Source organism: Condylura cristata, unplaced genomic scaffold, assembly GCF_000260355.1.
Source record: "Condylura cristata isolate star-nosed mole 26May11 unplaced genomic scaffold, ConCri1.0 scaffold00037, whole genome shotgun sequence".
Lineage (NCBI taxonomy): Eukaryota > Metazoa > Chordata > Mammalia > Eulipotyphla > Talpidae > Condylura > Condylura cristata.
In genome coordinates this window covers 9387368-9410185 of record NW_004567138.1, presented here as the reverse complement: position 1 = coordinate 9410185, position 22818 = coordinate 9387368, and the positions used below count along the sequence as shown (strand labels likewise).

The following is a 22818-nucleotide window of genomic DNA, read 5'->3' as shown; positions in this document are numbered from 1 at the left end:
ACCAGAGGCAGAGTGGAGAGCAGAACAGGGAGATTTTATTGAAATCCGGGCCCTCCCTGCTGGTGCAGCGGGTTGAAGCACAACACTAAGAAGCTTAAGCCACTTCCACATGAGTTCGATCCCCGCCTGTCCAGGAAGAGATCCACATGGCGAGGCAGACCTCTCCTGACCCACCTGCTGCTCTCCTCAGCAGTCGGTCTGCCTGTTTTGCTCCCCACTCTTTCTCTGGTGAATCCTCTCACCCTCCACACCTCTGGCCTGTACCCCAGTTCTGTATGAATGAATAAATCTTTAGGAAAAAAAAAAAAGAAATCTACTGTTAAGGGAAGTAGCAGGTGAGACAGAAGAGGTCTGCTGTGCCATGTCGGTCAGCTTCCTGGTCGGGCATTGAACTCAGGTCTTTGCAGTGATAGTGCTGAGAGTTAACCCCTTGGCCACCCAGGGGGCCCAATTTTTCCCAGCTTTTTTCTAAATGGTCTATGATTCCCTGTCTTATGGTTCCATTACTCCTTTCGTCAGGAATGGCCAAGCGTCTTTCTTGAGCTGCTTCACTCTGACATGAAGTCTCTGGCCTCTCTTACTTTGTGATTACACTGGATCCACACAAGCATCATCCAGGATAATTCACCCCATATCAAGGCCAGTGATTAGCAACCTTAATACATCTGCAATCTTGATTCGTCTTTGCCAGGCAGTGTAGCATATTCACAGTTTCTGAGGATTAGGATGTGGATATCTTGGGAGTGGGGGTTATTTGACCTACAACATACAGCATACTTTGTGGGTCCCTATGGAAAGTCTACTCCAATATTCTTTCTCTTCAACCCTTTGTGTCCTCGTCCTACCCATCCACATTCTCTACAGGCAAATGCACTGTAATAATATGAAGCATTAATGGATAGGGCCAGTGGTTTTTAAATGATATGTTCCTTCCATTCTATTTGGATGCAGTAAATGTTCTTGAATGCCTGCAGCTCATTTCTTCAGCAAATACCTTTTGAGCATTTGTGTACTGAGCTTGTTAAGTGGTATGAACAACTTGCGGAGTGTTCTTGTTCTCTTCGAGCTTACACTTTGGGGGAGACTGGCCAACACTAAATCAGTAAATGACAGAGAAGTAGAATAGAACAATATGAATGACTGACTGGTTGGTGACTTGGACTTAGAAGGGTTTCCTGAGGGAACAGCCAGTCATATGAGAAAAGGGGAAGAATCTAGGCAGCCCGTGAAAGAAGCACAGTGCCATCAGGTAGGAATGCAGTTTCTGTTGCAGAAACAGTGTATCTAGAATTAAGTGGACAAGGAGAGAATGATAAGAAGTGTGAAATTACGTTCCAGATCATGTATCTGTAAGTCATGATAAGGATCTTGGATTCTTTGTCTGGTGGACAGACATTGGGGAGGTTCTAAGTCACTTTTCTGGCCTGTTGAGATTGCTTGGCTAATGTGTCGATGATGGCTGACAGGGCAGTAAGAGTGGAAGAACAGAGGCAGTCATTATAAGCTATTGCAGTAGCCATCCCAACAGCATGCAATGATGTAGAGCAAACTGATAGTTGAGATAGAGTAGTCACAGATTGGGGAGATACTTAAAAGAGGATGAAACTGACAAAAATTAACATTGAAATGGATATAGGGTTTGAGAACAAAATGAAAATATGGATGATTACAGGATTTGGGGGTGGAGCAGTGGTGCCATCTCTGGGAAGGGTGAATATAGAGGATGAGCTGTAGGGTGAGGAGACAGAATTCTGTTTCAGTCATGTTTATGTTGAGGTGACTGTTAAATGTCCATGGTGAGACTTCATTGTAGGCAAGTAGGTGTGTAAGCTTCTGTGTTCCTCTGGAGACTGAATGCCTTTACTCGAGATAGTGCTCACCTTTAGTAGATTGTACTTAAAATGTCTGCTGTTCTATACCAATAAAACTATCCAACAGTTACACATTATGAACTAAACCCACCAATTTACTGTACAAGTTTAACTTAAAGCAACAATAAAGAGAAAGTGGTTAGGTCTTGAAGTGTATGAATAATATTGTCCTTGATGAGAAACTTGATATTTTTGCAAATGTATGAAATTTATCCTTGCAAACCTTTAAAAGGCTTTAATGTTCTGTCTTTGTCTTCTATGGAGTTGCTTCAAACTGTCATCAACAGAAGGGGGATATACTCTTATTGCATTGTTCTAGTTATATTTTCCATTGTATTTTGGCAGTATGTCAAAGAAATCTGGCAGCTCTTTGCTATGAAATGATTAAATTTTCTGGTTGAATACTATTTTACTTTTGAACATTTATATTGGCTCACTGAACTTGACCCTCTATGAAGCCTATACACATACATGTTCTATTACAAATAGTTATTGGCAATGCCAAAATTTAGTCTTTTAAAAATACTTTGTATCATTAGTTGACTTTAACAAACATCTTGAAGCCTGTTATGTGGCCAGTGTGGTGCTGAGCATAGAGCTTACAAAGAAGTTATAATTTATGCCTGCAAGAGTTTGTGATCTTAGTGGCAAGGAGGACAGAATTGGGAAAATAAAATCATTGAAAGTGTGAATCATGAATGAATGTGTGAGACAGAAAGAACATGGTTCTAAGTGGGGAGTTATTATTTCTGTTCAGTTGTGGGTGGTGGGTAAGGTCAGACATGACTTTTATAGAGCTGAGTAGGTTTTGAGTCATGAGTAAGACCCCAATATACATGGACACAGGGTAAAAAGAGTAAATCTGGGATGGAGGGCACAGGCATGAATGGATACCATGACCTGCAAGTTCTTCTGGTCATCTCTTATCAGGGACTACAATTGAGATCACTCCAGGTGATGAAAAGGGCATGTCTTAATGGGTGGAGTTGAGACCAGAGCATAGAATGACTCATCACATGGGCATTGCAGTTATTCAGTTGGGAGGGTACAGAACAAGGAGAATCTTGGGTTGGTGAGCTTTCCTTTAAAATGAAGTTGAAGCAATAATTAAAGAAGAGGCTCTGTGTTTGTATGAACCAATTGTCTCAATGTCATCTTGGCAGGGAAAGATTTGGAGTGAAGCACTAGCCAAGCAAGTAAGGATGGGAACCAACATTTGAGAAGGAAATTGAACTAGGAACCTGTTTCTTGTTTCATGTCAATTAACATTTATTGAGAATGTATTGTGTGCAGTGTTCTGTGCTTGCTCTTGGGAAATAAGGACTGTTAAGGTATGAAAGGAGCCATTGGGTATCTATTAGTGTTGGCCAGTCTTCCCCAAAGTGTAAAGTATATAAACTTGCACAGTAAGAGACAATTGGCTCTTGTCTGTTATGGTCTTCACACATGATTCCAAGCCTGACAGGAGCAGCCCTTTCATATTTCCCAGAGTGACCTTTACATCTAGGTCTTAATGAAGAGTTACCATTCCATCAGCTGAATGAAAGTCACCCCACTTATTAAAAAATTTTTTTCCCCATCATTCACTACTGTCCTCTAATTACAGTATCAAACTGCTACATGCAACTATTTATTGTGTGTTCGAACAACATCTAATGATGTTGGAAATGCTCATGGTTTCAAAGTAAAAAATATCTTCAAAATTATGTTTTAGCAAATCTCAGTATTATGAATGTGTGAGTGTATGTGTTTATAAAAGAGAGAGCGAGAGGGCAAGAGAGAGATCAAAATGCTAAAAGTGTTTCTTGGTCATGAGATCAGAAAGATGTTTATTCTCTGCATCCTCCAAATTTTCTAAAATGCACATGTATTATATAAATAATTTATAATCACAGTTGTTAAAAATTCTTAATTTTTTCTCTAGAATTTCATATGACTCTTTTTAATTTTACATCATCTTTATAGCAAATACCAAAATCCCAGTGGACTTGCTTCTATCAAAAAGTTTAACTTTCTACTGTCTTCTCTTTGTGTCCCTGTTTATTCCTTTGAATTCCTTTCTGACATTGGTTTCTTGACCTTCCTGACCTTTGCTGTTGCTGAAAGTATCCATTTACACACCTCAGTCCATTGGTGAGCAATATCCATGTCCTTCTCTATCTCCCTTCTCCTTTCTCCGTGATCATACACTTAGATCTGTGAATACACAATGTTAAATTTTGTTGATTTGTCTCTGCGCTGTTTATAGCCTTCTGACTGCCATTTTTACACTCCAGTGCCCTTACAGTTTTCTTTTATGTGTTCTTTTCTGGTGAAATATTTATTCTGAAACACATCTGCAAGCCATACACAACTCCACTTAGGTACAGTGAAACAGTTTACTGAATGTGTGCATTAAGAATACGGTCTTACTGTACAAAGAGTTTTCTCTTTGTAGTCTCTATGAAACTAAATGCAAGATTTGGATGTGGAAATATGGTCCAGAAGGTCTTGTACATAAGTTATGATGCAAGGCCACAGAGTCCAGCATCTTTCTCTGGAGGTTGATTCCAGGAACATGACGTTGGCTGAGCAGAATTGTTCCCTAAGGTAATTCAAAGGTAGACATGAATGTCAAATATACCCTTCCTCTCTCATTTTCCTTTTTTGAACCATTTTAGATGGTAATATTCAATCACTTGCATAACCCTTTTTGAAATTAGTTTATTCTGCATCTGTACATCTCAAAGTTATGAACTCCATATGTGAATCTAGTGGAATTTATTTTTATTGTTTCTACCATTACTCTTGAGTTCCAGGTTCCAGAATTTGATGGGGAAATAACTATTAATTTACCCTGTGCCCACCGACTCCAATTTTGTAGACCGGGATTTTTCCCTTTCACTTTTTGTCCTTTTGAACAGAGTCATTATCAGCTGTTTTCCAAGTTGACTTCTCCTCCCCCTCACCATCTTTAGCTCTGGATTGCTTATCGAGTGCATGACCAAAACTGTGCGTTTATGACTTCTGTGAGAGCATCACCACATCCCCTGTTTCATATTCTATATTCTTTCATTTGCTATCACTGAACTCTTGGCTGCAATTTCATTTTGGATCCATGTCCTCAGTTGTAAGATATGACCGAGTCAGTACATAATCCTGGGACATGCTTCGTCCTGGGGGAATCATTCAGTGTAGAGATAATTCAAAATATTGATAGTTCCCAATGCTGACATCATCATCTGGTAGAGATTTTTTAAAAACATATTCTCTATATGTGGGTGCATTTTCAATTTTATATATACCTAGAGGATGATTTAACTGAGAATACTCTGGTGACTAAAAAATTACTGTGTATTACTTAAGTATATCAGAGCTGATGGCAGAAACAAATCATTAGGTAAAAAGACTTTGCTGGACCATGGGAAAAGCCAGTCTGGGATTAAATAATTGTTACATATAATCCTGAAAATGAATTAATCCATGTGAATTCATCTAGTATGTATAATCAGCTTTGAGGGGAGTCCTGTGGTCCCTATTTTTTTTTTAAAGGAGAGTAGAAAAGCTAACATCCAGTCAAGTGACAAACACAGTAATTAAAATGGAAAATGGTTCTCTAGGACTGACGAAAGGGGCTTGAGGGTTGCTGTATTTTTTCCTTCCCACCCTCCCTGTCTTGCTGTATATCTAAGCTTCCATAGCATGCTGCAACAACCCTTATCTTCTATAGCCCTAGCTCAGGGTACCTCAGGAGGTATGTTTATATCACTGTCCACTCTCTACTCATTGGTCTGTTAGCAGCTTGAGGGAACAGCCTATATCTCATGCATATCTGAGGCCATTGTATTGTGCCTTACATATAATTGATCCTTAGGGAATATAAACATCTGTGTTACATTGAATTAACAGCGACTTCATACCCTTTACCACATACAGTACTATGTGTGTGAAATGTGTCGAACGGTTGTGCTCTGGGATACAACCTCTAGTAGAGACTTAGAGGTGGATTTAAGACAAAAGATACAAGCACATTTTCTAGGCAGTAAGGTAATCAAATACTGTAATAGATTACCAGGGAAGGAGGTGCGATCTCCATCCCTGGAGATCCTTAAAAATTGGACAGAGAAAACATCTGTGAGAATAACTGAATCATTAAACGTGGCTGGAGGCAAGTAGGTGGACACAATGACAAATGGTTCTGTGGGTCTTTGATTACTTGGCCTGAAGAAGAGGAGACCAAGGGGAGACGTTAGGATGACTTCAGATATGGAAAACAGTTATTATTGCCTTCTATAGGAAAAGAAGTCCAGGGAGCATCACTGAAAGTCATAGAGATTTAGATTCCATTTTATAGTTAAGGATTTTAAGATGTAGGTTGGAAAATCCCGTGGAAATCTGCAGAATAAATGATTGGTTTGTGAGATGTGGAGTCAGCTTTATGATTCTGTTTGCAGTAAAACATTTTTTATGTTACACTGAATAGAGAGAATTATTCCAATATATTATATTCAATGTATAACGTTCTCTTGGGAAAGTAGTATTTTAAAGCACCAAATAATACTCAGGGCTGTGCGATTACATCAGGAACCAAAGGATGACTCTGGGACACAGCTCTTCTGAATGGGTCAGCCTTGTTTTCCCAACTGAACCTTCTCCCCTGAAAATGTAGAACTGGAGAGAGAGGGCTACAAAAATCCCACCCATACAAAGAAAACCAAAACACCATATTAAAAAAAAAACAAAAAAACCAACCAAACAAAAAAAACCAACATAGGTATTTGTAATTCCAACATCCAGCCACACGATGTCACAATTGGATTTTGATTTTCATTCTGTGTTTGTCTCAAATAACAGATGAGGGCATTTTCAAAGCTGGAGCAGAGCGATCTGAAACGAGGGGGGCAGCAGAAATCCAAGAAGATGAAGATACTCAAGTTGAGATTCCAGTTGATCAGGTAATCTCCCTGCCGCTAAAGAACTGTGCATACCAGTTAGTACTGTTTTCTTTTTGTGTTTTCTATTACCTGCTCCAACCTGTCCTTGTGAATTTGATGGTTAACCTCTCTCAGGTGCTCTGTTACTAAACGATCTTCACAACACAACAAAACAAAACAAAACAACCTTCAGTTCTTCCTAGTATTATTACAAAGTATAATCATTTGGATTGAGTCTTTTTTATGATTATTATGGGAAACAATATGTCTTTTAATCAACAGCCCCGAAGGGTAAAGTTAAATTGGAGTTAGATGGGCCATATCAAAGAGGGCAAGAAAGGTCACCGAAAACAATATCTGGGAGGTGGAGGGAAAATCTTCCATTTAAAAAAAAGGGTTTTTCCCCCTTAACGCCAACATATTCTTTTCTTTAGGGACCTGAAATTGTTGTGGTTGGAATTTGTTTTTCACAAAGGAATTGCTGATATAAATGCAACTCCAATATTTGCTATGTGCATATTGATTTTCTTTCGCAGGCCAGAGGAACTCTGGATTTTTAAGAGGCTGTGTTTGTGTGTTTGGGGGTGGGAGGGGTGAGTGGTGTGCACATACATATGTGCTTATGGAAGGGAATAGCAGTGTTAATTCTGGTTAAATGATGCAAGAAATAAAAGCCAGCTAAGCTTTTTAATACAAATCAACCAGGTTTCTTACAGTTCTAAGTGGAGGATTGGAATTTAAGTGAGGAGGGGAAATCATAATCCCAGGCTCATGGGAATTAGAAGTGACTAGGAATTGTCGCTTGTCCTCCGACTGTGATGTGATATTTCCTTTGCAAAAAGCAAATTTCACAACCCAGCAAATTCCATAGATGATCTTCTCAATCGTATTTGTCTTAACAGCATGGTAGGGAAATTGCTGCCTGATTATTCCACAGGCGTTTTCTGTAAGCATAGCCTTCCTGATGAAAAGCCTAATGTGTTAAAAATCACACAGATTTTAAAAATCCAATTTATTACCCAGGATTAGCTACAACTAATAATTTTTCATAAACTCCAGTTATAGGTATTCTTTTTTTTTTCCTGGAGGGAAAATGGAATTTTAAAGTCTTGTGAAGCTGTAATTAAATAGTATATTTCAAGACAAAGAAGAGTAATCATCTTGTGTGTATAATACCTAATAGCTGCTGAAACCAAGACTCATTTACATTCCAAAGTCAAAATGCCAAGTACCAAGAGGAAAACCTAGTGATATTACCAGAAGAGAAATCTCTTTGTTAATCACTTAACAAGTTACAGGATCTGTGATGGGTATTTCTTTCCTGGTAACTTTGAAGATCACAAGGAAGGGGGACGGGTTGGGGCAACTGTTGTCTGATGAAAGGCGGTGGAGAAGTGTCTGCAGTGCTTATTTTTTATTTGACTGGAGAGTGCTAGCTTATTAAAGTACAAGTATGCAAGAGAGACCAATTAGACAGATTGGCAAGAGCTGGGCAAGTTCCACAAATTGATACTAGTTTGAAGGAAATAAAAACAACAGATCAGACTTATTTTCTTCTTATTGGCCCCGTCATTAACAGAGTCGAGCTGGTCTCTAGCTCAGGTGGTTGGCACAAGATTCTTAGGGAGTCAGGTCATAGAGTCATAGAGTTATCCTTGGCCTGGTGACCTTTTGCTTCATCTCCTAAACAGTTATGTTATAGATATCCTGAGAAACCAAGGGAGAGTGTGGAGAGACTCGTATAAATCTCCTGAGTGTAAGCACGGCTCCCAGGATGTGCCCTCAAGGTGCAGTTCATGAAACAATAGCTACTGTTTATGAGCTACTGAGTGCCAGCTACTGTACTAAGTAGTTTCATCTCATAATTGATGGCAAAGCTAGGTATTATCTTCATGGATTTATATGCATAAAGTTAACTGACCAAGTGGAATTATTTGCCTAAGATTGTACCATGAAGGAGACAAGATGGAATTTATATGCAGGTCTGTGTAACTTCAAAGCACAGGCGTGAACTCAGGGACAAGTATTAAGTGATTAAAAAAAAAGGGGGGGGGTGTTGAAAATTAACGCAAAAAGGGGGAGAAATTCCAGCATAAGAAAGGAAATGTAGTGATCATGTATTACTTGGCTTAGTTACAACGATAGTTTTGACCCCAACCTAGTAAATGTCTTTGGACTAGTTTTCTATTATCTAAATGACTCATTTCATAATTTTAGTAAAGGGTCACAATGAAGGAAGTGTGTGTATAAATATCCTGTGTACTTGGCCACATACTTTATCCATGCCTGAAAAGTAGATCAAACTTTATAAGTAAATATCTATCTAGGCTTCTCTTGGGAGATAATTCTCCACATTCTCTTGTGTCTCTGTGTAATACTATCATACTTTGAAAAAAACATTGTTGATAAAGTCCATCTATGAATTCAGTAATGTTTTTCAATGAATAGATCCACAAACATGTGAAAATAGTTGTACTTTGGTAAGGCATTGGTAGGTAGGCTAGAAAAATTGCCAGAGGACTGGTAATACCTCTAGAGCCCTCTAGGAGGCAGTGACTCATAGGTTGAAATCCATGACTGGCTAAAGTAGGTCTTTGCTATCTTTATAGCAAGACTCATTTTGAGATTCTGTTCCCCACCTCTGCAACTTTGTTCTTGCTGTGTCCTTCACATGGAATACCATTTCAAATCCACCTCAAGCTCTAGGTATACAAAGTCAATCCATCTTTAAAGGCAACCCAATGTCAACTCTTTTGAAGCTTTTCCTGATTTCATGTAACTGAAAAGACATCTCATTCTCCTTGCTGAGTTCTCATATGGTTTTTATGTGTATGGCCTTTATTTATAGCTATGGCTACTCACATTGGAAATTTATTAAGCCAACACCATTGAGGGAGACAGAGGTACAGAGACACAGAGAGAGATAGAGTGGCGCCACTTATCTTGGTTCTGGACTAAATTTTCAAGGATCTTTGAAAGAGACAGTGGCTTCCTCTAGAACAGATATTCTCATTAGGATGTGATGATTTGGCCGCTAAGGAGGTACTTGGCAATTTCTGAGACATTCTTGGTTGTCCTACTGGGGAAGTGCAACTGGCATCTACTGTGTAATGATGAGAGCTGCTGCTAAATATCTTGCACTGAGCATGACAGGCCTCAAAAAATTACCCAGTCCAAAATGACAATGGTACTGGGCTAGAGATACTTCACAGTTGGAGCCAAGGCCAGCCTTCTTACAGTTCAGTCTGTGAAAGATCATGTCTCCCTATGTTTAAAGGTCAGACAGATTTACTACACTGTGTAAAAGATTTGTGCCATTGCTGTAGCTACTTAACACTAGTTAAAATGACAAATTTTATGTTATGTACATTTTACAACAATAAGAATATTTGCAAAAATAAAATTTGGGTTTTCTAGAACATAGGGTTCTTCCCCTGAGATGCAGGCCACTGTGTATTAACTATCCCCTTTCACATTGCTCTGTGGGAACAGGGTCTTGGGTAGTAGGATGTGCACATACCAGTCCCCTGACTACTGTTGCTGTGAGCAATAAAGACCTTTGCTCTGAATCAGCTTCTCTTGTCTTCTGCTACCATCCAGGAAACCCTGGCAGGTTGGTGTATTAGTCCATAGAGGTAGTTTCTAGCATGTATGCTTGTGTGTGTGTGTGTGTATGAGTGTATGTGTTATGGGGCATTGTGGATCACCCCAAAATCAGTCTGCACTTGTCCCAAAAGTTGAGTCTTTTAATTAAAGACATTTTTAGCAATCCTGGATTATTAACTTCCAAATCTATGGGAAACTGAATACTGTCCCATTCTTTCTTTTATGTATTAGGGGTAGGCTAGCACAAATATCTTTTCTTAGAGGAGAATTTGGATCTACTAAGAATAAGTTACTCTTAAAAACTATTTTTTTTATATGCACATTGCTTGTTAATTGGTTGCTCACAAACAGTGGGGAAATGCCTGATGCTGGGTGTGGTTAGACATTTGCACCTCTCCCCATTCTTTTGAGAGCAGGACTAATATCAGACAGATCAGTACAGGAAAAAGACCAATTTTGATAGCGTATATGTGGAGAACTTACAAGGCTGTAAATTCTAGACTTAATGGGACAAGCCAGGGGTTTATATCCTGTGCTAAGGGATCAGGAAAGAGGAAAAGATGATTTCATATGACAAAACCATGCCTATGTTTGTCCTCACTTAAAGTAGGTTTCTATAATGAAAAAGTTTATTTCTAGAGATATCCCCAAGTCAAGGAAAAAATTTTTTTTAATTTAATTTTTTCCCCAAGGCTCATAGTGTCTCAATGGACCTTACTGCTACATGCTAAGATAACATGTAAAGGGAGACGCCTACTCTGGAAATCATGGGAAAAGTCGGTCTGATCTTGGGGGGGACTGATCCTACACTGATTAATCAATACGTGTGATTCTACACTGGGACTGATGACTTGCGTCAGGAGGCTCCATTTATAAAATGATGCTTTTCCAAGCTAACCAGGGAAGAAATTGGAGCGCTCCATTGGAGTTACATCAACTTGTCCTGCTAAGCAAGGCTCAGCCCAAAGAACTCACTATCTCAGAAATACAAATTATTTTTTTGTATTAATCTTATTTTTACTTTTTATAAATGTATCACATCATTCTTCATAGATGTCCAATGTATGATTTTCCAGTGAGGTTTCCACCACCAATTCCCCCATGCACCATCACATAGTCCTTTATACTCTTCACACCCCATCCTGGCCCTTCTCCCTGTTCGCCTTCAGAATGTTTCTGATAGATAGTTCAGGCAAATAAATTCTGATACAGCCAGCAAATACATTTTGTATTTTGTCCCACTTGACAGAAGAGAACAGAAGAGAGAGACAGTGGCTTTAGAGTGGTTTTAGATTCTTTTATGCTTCCCCATTAGTTTTGTAGTTGATTTTTAGTAAAATGATGAGAATTGCTAATGCTTTTATGCTAAATAGTTGTAGTAAATGGCATGGTAGTCAGCATCATAAATCCCTGAGCAGTGAATAAAGCATTTTTGTTAATTGCAGATTGTGATTATTTTCTTGCTCTAGCTTCTTATTTAGATATTTAAAACCTACTACTTCATAAAAATTATTCATATAGTATTCTAAAAAGTCAGCCACTTTAACAAAAAGCATAACAAAAATAGCAACCACTTGTCCTGTCCATCTCTCCTTGGGTTTCTGCTTCACAGAGGTAATTGATTTCTACTAGTTTGCTATTGATCACAGAATACATTGCTACTTTGCCAAGCTCTGCACCCCTAATCCTCTCTACTTGCACACTGGGTCTTGCAAGAGATGGCTTGTCATAGTCTTTTTTTTTTTTTAATTTAAGAGTAAGTTAAATAATGGAAATCCTTTTCATTGGTGACATCTCAACTTTGATAAAATAAGTTTCTTAATTTTTGTTTTTCAAATTTATATTTATATTTATTAGCATTGTCTCAATGCTGATGGAAGATGATTATTTAAGTCTCTTACCAATCACTTCCCCTCCAATGAAGCCACATGGACACACACACACACACACACACACACACACACACACACACGGGCGATGGCTCTTTCTTTCCACTATTAGTTTATAATATATTTTCACACACTTGTCCCATAGTTCCTTTATTCCACTATTGTTTTATGATATATTTGGGGTAAGTCTGTACGTAGTCTACATTATTTTTCCTGGGTTAATACTCGTAGCTGAGCCATATAGTATTTTCTGGCACATGTCCTTTCTTAGATGACCATTATTCCCTCTTCCCTATTTTAATAATTGCCTAGTTCCTTCATTTCATTTGTGTTGTGATTATTATCAAGTCATCTCCAAACTTTGCTAGAGCTGTTGATTTCTAGCCATACTCAAGCTCGGGCTGCAGTGATGATGAGACCTCAGTTGTATCTTGTTGGAAAATCCATCAATCCTCTACCTCGTGCTGGCTAGTTGTTCTCTAGATTTTCAGAGTCAGAGTCATCCCCATATTTTTCTTCACCATTACTTATGAACTTCCCAAATAAAGGGTGGGCCTTCTACTTCTGGGATTCCACATCCTCCTATTGTTTTTAGTAATCTCCTGAGAAAAGCTTCACACTGGGCAGTTTTGTTTATTTATTTATTTTTTGCTGTTGTTGATACAGAACTGTATTTCTCTAGTTAAAACTGATCATTGGTAGAGATAAAATTCTAGGTTAGATATAATACCTCTAAGAATTTTGAAAGCATGGCTCAATTTTCCTTCCCATCCTGAAGGCAGTTGAGAAATTTAATGCCATTTTATTTTCTGAGACTTTGTGCAGAACTCCTTTTCCCTCCCTGGAAGGGTTTTAACTCTTCCCTTTGCTCCTGGGATTCTGAGAATTTCCAGTTTGGTACATGTCTTTTTACTTCTCAGACTGGGCACTCAACAGACTTTTATTTTGGAAATGTTTGTTTCTCATTCTAGAAGAAATTATTGAATTATGTCCTTGATAACCTCATTCTCTCCCTTCCTCTAACTCTCTTCTGGAATTCTAGTCATCTGGATGTGGGACCTTGTAGATTGAACCTCTAGCTGACTCTCCAACTTTTTATCTCTATGGATTTTTTTTTGTCTATTTTATGAAAATGTAAAAAATAAAAAAGCCTCAACTTTCACCTTCTATCAGTCAGTTTTTAAAAAAGATTTATTATTTATGCATACAAGAAATGGGGCACAGTTAGAGGTTTGGGGGGTGACAGGATTCACCAGAGACAGGCAGAGTGGGGAGCAGACAGGCAGATCTACTGAGCTACACTGCTGAGGGGAGCAGTGGGCAAGACAGGAGAGGTCTCCCCTATCATGTGGATTATCTCCCTGGCCGAGGATCGAACTCATGCTGCAGTAGCTGGTGATAGCTTGATAGATCCGTGTCTTTAACTCCTGCACCACCTTGGAGGCCCCTGTCAATTTTTTTCCCCCTAACTATCATATTTTTAATCTCTAAGAGCTTTTCGTATTCTCTCTCTGTTCCTTTTTATTGCATCCTGTTCTTGTAATATGGATGGATTATTTTCTCTGGTCTCTTTAGGTTTTAATGCATTATTTTAAACTTTTCTTGCACCATCTTTGCTTCTTTTTCTTCCCTGTCTTCCTATTAGAAGCTTCCAGTGACTACCTGGTTAGATTTTACAGCAAGGCATTAAGAAAACTTTGTGTACATTAGCAGAGCGCATTGGCTCGGGGGTAAGAGGAGCTGGTTTATTATAGAGGCTGGGTTTGGCCATTTCACTGGCTGACCTCCAGTTTTCAATATCTGTAGGTATTGTTCTTTTAGGTTGGCCTGTTTGCTTTGAGAAGAATCTTTCAGTCTCTTGCCTTGGTAATGTAAGCTCAACTCTCAGCATTTTGAGATCTGACTGCAGAAAGGAGGTTGGCGATCTTGTCATTAGGCAACGGGAGTTGTCCTTCGTTGCAGACCAGAGTGATGCTTCATACCAGCTCTCCTAGACTTCACCTTCTCCAGAGATTAAACCTCCATATTGTTTAAGGGTGGGAAAGGCAGTTCATCTGCCATAAAAGCTTTAAACCACTTCTCTGTTTTAGTCACACTTTATGCCCCTTCTCAAGACAGATGGTGTCTCCAATCCCCAAACCTTTTGTTTTTTTAGATTTATTTATTTATGCATACAGGACTGGGGTACAGGCCAGACGGGGTTAGAAGATTCACCAGAGACAGAGTGGGGAGCAGAATAGGCAGATCAATGAAGTACACTGCTGAGGGGAGCAGCGGGCAGGTCAAGAGAGGTCTGCCGCACCACGTGGATCACCTCTGGGATGGGAATCGAACTCACTCTGAAGTGGCTTTAGCTTCTTAGTGCTGTGCTTTACCCCACTGCGCCACCAGGGAGGGTCCCTCCAACCCCAAAGCCTTCTACACATGTTTGGGCACATAAAACCTCGCTTCTGGGCTTCCTTTTCCAGCAGGCTCACATTTTAGCTTCTTTGTTGGTCCCACATCTATTGGTTATGTTTTGGTCATATTTTGGGTCTGTTATTTCCTTTTCCATCTTCTATGTGCATATGGGTTCATCCCTTTTTAAAATTGCCTTTACTGACAGGTGGGCGCTAAGAGAAAAAAAAAAAAGCTATTTGTTCACAATGAATTTGTTCAATTGCTACAGGAAAAATAGACTTCATAACATCTATACAAGGGATGTAGGTAACCTGAGAGCCTGTGACCAAATCCTCTATGAAAGACTTTTTTTGTTCTGGCACAGGGTTTACAGTTTTGAACCTCCTTGGTGAGCCACGGGCTCTTCAGTTCACCGCAGGCCACAACACTCCCTATTATCTAACGCTTTTCCTGAACTACATATTTATGTTATTTGCCCAGCTCCTGGGGGGCATTTGAGTATGTGGCTGTTGTTCCACATATAGAACATAATGCTGTTTCAAAGAATCTGCAGCTTGGAGGCTGAAACCAAAATCAGGCAGTTTGAGAGCCAAATTTGTTCTCCATGGTTTCATCACTGCCTCAACCTGCTACTGATGGAAAAGCGACAGTCACTTACAGCTCTTTTTGAGAGGCTAGCTAAATGAAGAGCTGATTTGTATTGCTTTTTCATATGCAATAGAATACACAGAAAGATAGAGGAGGCTACTTCCACTGACCAGACCCTTACATATCAGCATCATTAAAATACATTAAAATAACAGCTATAAAAGTATTTAGAACCAGAAGGGAGGTTGGTCTCAACTCCTTATCTTTCCATTAAAACATCAAAGTCCCGGCCCTCCCTGGTGGCGCAGCGGGTTAAAGCACAACACTGAGAAGCTAAAGCCACTTCCGCATGAGTTCGATTCCCACCTGCCCCGGAGGTGACCACATGGCGTGGCAGACCTCTCCTGACCTGCCCACTGCTCCCCTCAGCAGTGTACTTCGTAGATCTGCCTGTTCTGCTCCCCACTCTGTCTCTGGTGAAGCCTCTCGCCGCCCCTGAACCTCTGACCTGTACCCCAGTCTATATGCATAAATAAATAAATCTTAAAAAAAAAAACAACAAAAACATCAAAGTCCCATGTTGGGGAATGACATTTCCCCCACAAAGATGCAGTCTGTTGATGGGGCATCCCCAGAGGCACCAGACTCTTCCAGGTCGGTGTTCTCTTCAAATACTTCAAGGAGAGAAGTGGGGAGATGAGGCATTTCCAGTTATTCCACCCATAGTAGCAAATTCCGTCTGTGGTGAAGGCTCCTCGGCCTTCACTACTCTCTCTGAACTGAATTGTGTGCAAGCAGTGTTTGACTACACTTGGCCTTCAAGTCGTATCCTCTTAGTCAATCAAATCCATGCATGGAGCTGCAATCAGAGAGTTAAGATGAGAATGATCTGGCTTCCCTTCCCTGTGCATCATCAACAAGTCTTTCTGAGACATCGTGTTTGTGGATCTGTGTTTAATTGATGGAAGTGGTGTTAAACATTAACATGTAGCCTTCAGGGATTTCTGAAGTAAGTGAAAGAAAAAAAATCAACATTTACTTCTAAAGTGAGAAAACGTAATGGGGATTTTTTCCCTAATGATACTAAATATTCTCATGCTGTCTAAATATAAAGTTTTCAGTTTTCTCTATCGTCTCATATGGGGATGGAAGGAACTTGGAGCTTGAATAGCATGGGTGAGCCACCTTTCCCCAGGTGGCTGGTCAGAGCTTCCCTTTAATTGTGCCCTGACAGGGCCACATCTGTGGAGATAAGCACCCTTTTTGTAGTTCATTGTACTTCAAACCACTTCGGAACCTTTTTTCCTCTGTCAAAGTAAGCCTGTGAAAGCTGAAAACAGGTACTTTGCTATCATGAAAAATTGAAACTGATTATTTCAAAACACCTCATTCAGCTTGGCTTGGAGATGATTTTAGTTTCCATGGGAACAGAAATAAAAACAAGGGTGGTCACTTCTATACCCTCAACATATGGCCTGAACTCTGCCATCAGATCCTTAGACACATTTTCTGCCCAATGCCTATAACAAATCCTCTTTCTTTCGCAAGTTTTAAATGTATCAAATGTTACATGGATATGTGAACACCTAAGGGAGTCTTTTCATTTTTTCGGGTTCTGAACTCCAGCCTCAAGGGCTAGCTTATTTTACAGTGGGAGACCTGCTGGGTGGGCTGGGGGATTAGGTAGGACATATTGATTAGAGAGTTCTAATCAGTGCCGTTATCTTAGCTAGCAAAGGTTTTAAATATTTAAATATCTTTCTCAGGAAAGCTGATGCAAGGGAAGTCAACATTTATGTCTCATGTGGTTGGGTCGTTAGCTGTATCTCTATTTAGATGCCTTTCCTATTCCTAATTTTTGGTGCTACTCTTTATGTCAAAGGGGCTATGTGGGTTTAATGTGTAGTCATTTGAGCAGACCTATCTGTCTGTGAAAATACCTTCTGAGTCATTGATGCTTTCAGTATTTCTTGGCTTATTTCCATATGATTTCCATATTTCATCTTCTTCTTTCTTACCACTCAGGAATCCTGAATTAACCTTAGAAACTGCGTGCATAGTCTCTAGAAGCTTGAATGCTTATGGTTTCCTCTGAGCTGTTCCCCTGATGTCACCCATGATCATAACTACTAAACAATTCAACCATTTTGCCATATAAATCAGCCATTTCCTCAGAATGTCAATTACAATATCAGCAGTAAGGTACCCATGCAGGTAAACAGACAAGATGTACTTGAAACGCCATGCTTATGTCATGTTAAGGAGGATATCTGTCATAACTTGCCTATTAATAACAAATAATAAGAGTAATTGCTTATGATAAATGATATGCTTTTTTTTTTAAAAAAAGGAATTGTCTCACTTTCTTAGGGAAAACCCTCTGTTTTAAGGGTACATATATATGTGTAGTGTGTCTGTTTACCTAGGTGAGCTCTGAATGATCTCTTTGTCAGAGAGGATGTGAAGCTGAAATCATCTAAATGACTTCAGTGACCACTAATATGCTACTTTATGCATCTGCTGAGTGAGGGTAGAGTGTGAGGAATGCTCTTGCTGACTCATGAAACATAAGAATTACTTTTTACACAGAATATATTATTATGCAGTTATTCACAGGAGTGAAATTTCAGGATGGATCTTTGAAGAAACAATTTTCACTGAAAATTGTTTCTCTTAAAATTTTAGTCACTAGTTGACTTAGATTTGCTGTAAATATCAAGGGAGAAGGCTTTACGCACAGGTAAAACTTATATCCCTGATTTATTGCCTTTGCAATACATGATGTGCTTTTTCATAATAGGACTCTTTAATTAAAGTGGCATGGTGATGTAATTAGAGTAAATCTTGGAAACTGTCTTTGTGGCCAAGCATCATTCTGTTAACAGTTAATCCTATTTCTCCTTGCTTTCAATAAAATTGATATTTTTTTTAAAAGAGAAATGCAGACTTCCCTTAAGAGACATTATTTCAAGGCATCAGAAAAGTTATTTATTTTTTAGGGTTTGTATTGTTTTTAGTTGTGGCAAAAGTTTACAACACTATGTGATTTAGAGGACTGCTTTCATTTTAGTAAAATCTGATTGCTTTACTAGTCATTTGTAAAACTATATAATTTCAGAAGCACAGCTTCATACCTTGAAATGTGTATCTGCATCACTGATCTAACCTCCAAGTTCTAATGTCCTCACATTATCATGTTGATGCCCTCTACCCTTTCCTCCCAACTTCATCCTCTTCCTTTCTGGTAACCCCCACATTTTTTTTTTTAACAGAGTCTAAGAATTATTTTTACTGTTTTTTGCCAGTTGTTTGCTTTGGTTATTTATATTTCACAAATGAATGAAACCGTCTGTCATTGCCTGTCACTTTCTGACTTCATTTAGCATAACTCCTTCAAATTCGATCTATTTTGTCACAAAGGACACAATTTCTTGTTAATAGCTGAGTAGTATTCCATGGAGTATAAATATCAAGACTCCTTTATGCAGTTGTCTGTCAGTGATCATTTAGGTTGTTTCCATGTCTTGACTATTCTGAGTAATGACCCTGTTACAGGGTAGCCCAGTGTGGACTGGGCTGCCTGTCTGTGGGGCCTCACCTACATGCTCACAATTCAGTTATACTACAGGTACACACAAAAGGGTCAATAATGGGTTTATTTACAAAAGGGGAAAGGAATAGGAAACACAAAAGGGTCAATAATGGGTTTATTTACAAAAGGGGAAAGGAATAGGAAACAACCCAGGAAAAGAGAGTGGGATACAAACTAACTGGAATACCTTAGGGCTAGGCTGACTGAACACACCGAGTCACGCAGTCCGGAGAGCTGTTTCCCGAGCTAGCGAGCGAGTGAGTGAGCGAATGAGCAAGAGCTGCAATTGCATCCTATTTATCCCCCAAATACCCAGAATTCCTGCTAGCTCCGCCCTTAGGTCCTCACAGTTCTCTCCCTGGTACTGCTGGGAGTTGTAGTTTCCAATCACTGGAGTCGGGTGTAGGGTCCAAAATGCTGGAGTAGGGGGTAGAGTCCATAAGATTCTGCAGAGTTCCTTTAGGACCCCTTAACAACAGCACTGTGAACAGAGGGGTTGCTTATATCTTCTCATAATTAGTGTTTTTATAATCTTTGATTAAATACCTAGGAATGGAGTTGCTGGGTTGTATAAAAATTACATTTTTAATTTTTAAAGAAATTTCCATTTTTTTTTTCATAGAAGCTGCACTCAATTACATTCCCACCAGCAGTGAATGAGAGGTTCTTTTTCTCCACATTTGGGTAAACACTTGTTTTCCTAGCTTTTTGTTTTGATACAGTTCATTGTCACAGGAGTGAGGAACTATCTCATTATGGTTTTGATTTGCTCAAGAATGTGTTTGAAGTGGTGCATTTATGACCCAAAAGTGTTATAGGACAGTCAGAACCTTACCCTGCGGAGTATTATCTGGGAATCGCAGCCTCAGCAGTACTCTGGAACTGTTAGAAATGCAAAGCTCAGAGCTGCTGAGTCAGGATCTGCACTTAACAATATCCCCCGGTGATGGCAAGCGCTGGCTTAGGAAGACACTGGGCTGAATATATGTAGCTAATGTGCTGACTTTGGAATGCTGTTCTCTACATTATTCTGAGGAAATAGTTATTATAATCTATAATCTAGTGGTCCATGGGATTTTGGACAAATTTACCTTAATGCTTCTGTTTCTTTATCAGTAAATTAAGATAACAGTATTTACCTCAAATAATCATGTGGTTAGTTTAAATATAATTATGCATATGAGAGCACTCAAGAAAAAGGCAGGCTTTGTTACCATGATTATATTTTCCTGGAGGTACCTATTATGCTGGCTTTTGTCTGTAGGAGACACACTTGTGTTTAATTGAAAAGCAAACAAACAAACAAACAAACAAATATACAATACTGTGGTAAATATAGTGATGACCACAAAGATGAATAAGAAAGAACCCTTACTTCTAGAACCTTCCAGCAGGCCTCCACCAGGAAAAAGCTGATGTTTTCTCATTATTCCATAATCATTCTAAACATCATTTGAAGCTTCTACTCTATAGCAAATCATGCTCACTGTTTTCACATCACAGAATCACTGCACACTATGATCAGGGTGTGCTAAAGGCATTGGACAGGTACTCTGAGGGCACAGATAGTGTGTAATAGCCGTCTGAGGGAGCTTTCTAGAGAAGGGGGTGGAAGAGCATTCTGGGTAAAGGAACCGAAAGAATAATAGAAATTCTGTTGCAGGAGGAGCAGTCCAGGGCTCTTTTCAGTGTCTCCAACAGGGGACATGCCTACTCCCTGCCCCTCCTCCTACACTTCTTTGTGGGAAAGGCCAGGTTTGGCCTACTCTGCCACATCCAGTCAGCCCTTCCCCATAATGGCTGCTTTTCTACCACTCCCCTCTGCCTCATCCTGCCCTGAGGAGCACAGTATCCCTAGTGGTAAGGAAAGGCCCTTTAAGGAAATAGGGGGAAGGAAGAACATGAATATGAATGTGTGTGGGGAGGGTTAGGGAGAGAAGGTACTTAGTGAATACATTAGTTTACTGGGGCTACTACAGCCTCGTACCAAACACAACCTGCATTTGGAACCTAGACATCTGCCATCAGTGTCCTCTGGGTTGCTCTTCTGAGGCCTCTCTCCTTGGGTCTTCACATGGTTTCTATTTTGGACATTGCTGTATCTAATCTCCTCCTCGCATAAGACCACCAGGCTCTTTCATTAGGACCAATGCTAAAACCCTCCTTTTAATACAATTAGCTCTTTCAAAACCTCATCTCCAAATATAAGCACTTTCACAGGTTTTGAGGAGACACAGTTCATTTCAAAAAAGTGAAAAAATGGAGTTTGTCTCTGGTAGTAATGCTGCCTAATAGACAAAAGGATAATATTCAGGGAAAAGAGCCAGCTTTTAAAATCTACAAGAAATCTGATCAGTGATAAATAGAGAGAAGGGAGAAGCAGAAACAGAAACAAGGCTCAGCACGGCCCAGCCTGCCCCTCTTCCTTGCTAGTCCATTAGTCATATGTGAGGAGTGGGACTTACTCGGGTTCCTGGTTGCTTACAAGCTGCCTGGACCAGGCCTTCCACTGGACCTTTGTTCATTAATTTTTCTTTTAATGATTCAGATGGTACTGCTTCTGTCATGCCTGCAAATTTCTTGGCTTTTCCTTACTTCCTTTCCCCTCTTTCTAACTCTGTCTAACTGGAGTAGTCTTGCTGCCACTTGGGAAGGTGAAATGGGGACCAAATATGTGACTGTGCTTTGAGAAGCATAATGTTTACCCTAACTGTCTGGTGTTACCAAATTCATAAATGGCTGCTGCCCACCTATCATTCCAGCCGAAGATAAAGTCATGTGGATATGAAATCAAGTGCGCATGAAGTCCTCCAGATAGACATTTAGAAACAAACACAAAAAGCAACCAGTTGATAAATTTCTTTTGGAAAGTGCATGCCAGGGAACTCAGGAGCAAGAAGGAACATAACTGAGAGCAAGGATGACTAGTAAATGTCAGTCACACCTAAGAATCTCACTGAGCCAGAAATTGATTCTCAGCCTGTATTTTAACTGTCTTAACTGATTAGGACAGCACAAGTGTTAAGTGTTCTAATGTGATTGTTTTGTTTGGTTCTTTTCATGGGATTTAGAAGGGATATTGCTGTAAGAATACAAAATACCCTAGAAAACTCTAGAATACAATGTCAGCAGTACAAATCGTCTACTATAATATAACTTCTCAATTCCTTCTATTCACTGGTAAGACTAATGGAGTGAGAAAAATGTATGTCTAGTGTATATGTCTAGTACATATCTCTCTACAGCTAGATTTGGTTCAGTTTACAGTGGTCTATCATGTGTACGTTCTCATTTGGGCCTTACTCAATCCTTTGATTTTGTTATTATCATCCTCAAATTCCAAAGGGAACTCGAATTCTCTGGCCTGAAATTATCGGGTTGAATGAGGGACACCCCAGGACTCCCAGGTCTGTACACTCAAAATGGGTTCTGCCATGCTCTGCATAAAGACAAAATATACAACTAGTGTGTAAAAACTTCAATAACAGAGAACTTTAATACAACAGAGGCGAGAAGAGAAAGCTATAGTTAAGTAGTTCCCCGTGAAATTCCCAAAGTTACCCATCCCCTCCTGGGTAAAAGCCCAGCCAAACAGGATTGGCCCAAAGTGGGTCCACACAGTTTGCCACAAATCTAAGACACCTTCTGGCAGGGACTTACAGGGAAGGGGCAGAAGGAGCCAGACAAGTCTGGAAGGAAAAGAGAAAAACCAAAATACAAGTCAAGATGAAGGCTGCCACTGTTGCACTCTCACCCAGATCACTTTCACATGTCTCATTCCTTCTAGACCAAGTCCCTGGAACAAGTCCAAGGAAGCATAGCTGCTTCTTCACATGTCTGTCTTTGCTCCACATATCTCCTCCAGGTCTTCTCTCTCCTTTCTAAGTCCTCTCCCATGTGTGTGTGTGTGGTATGTGTATACATATATATGTGTGTGTGTATATATATATATATATTAT

The 22818-nt window shown here is 39.6% G+C and overlaps 1 protein-coding gene across 1 annotated transcript in view; it reads left to right on the top strand.

Annotated features, from left to right (window-relative positions):
- Nucleotides 1–22818, top strand: part of DCDC2 (doublecortin domain containing 2) — a 159674-nt gene that overhangs the window by 124781 nt on the left and 12075 nt on the right. The window contains exon 8 of the mRNA XM_004693316.2: nucleotides 6705–6805. Within this exon, the coding sequence (XP_004693373.1) occupies nucleotides 6705–6805 (101 nt within the window). The remainder of the gene's footprint in view (nucleotides 1–6704; nucleotides 6806–22818) is intronic.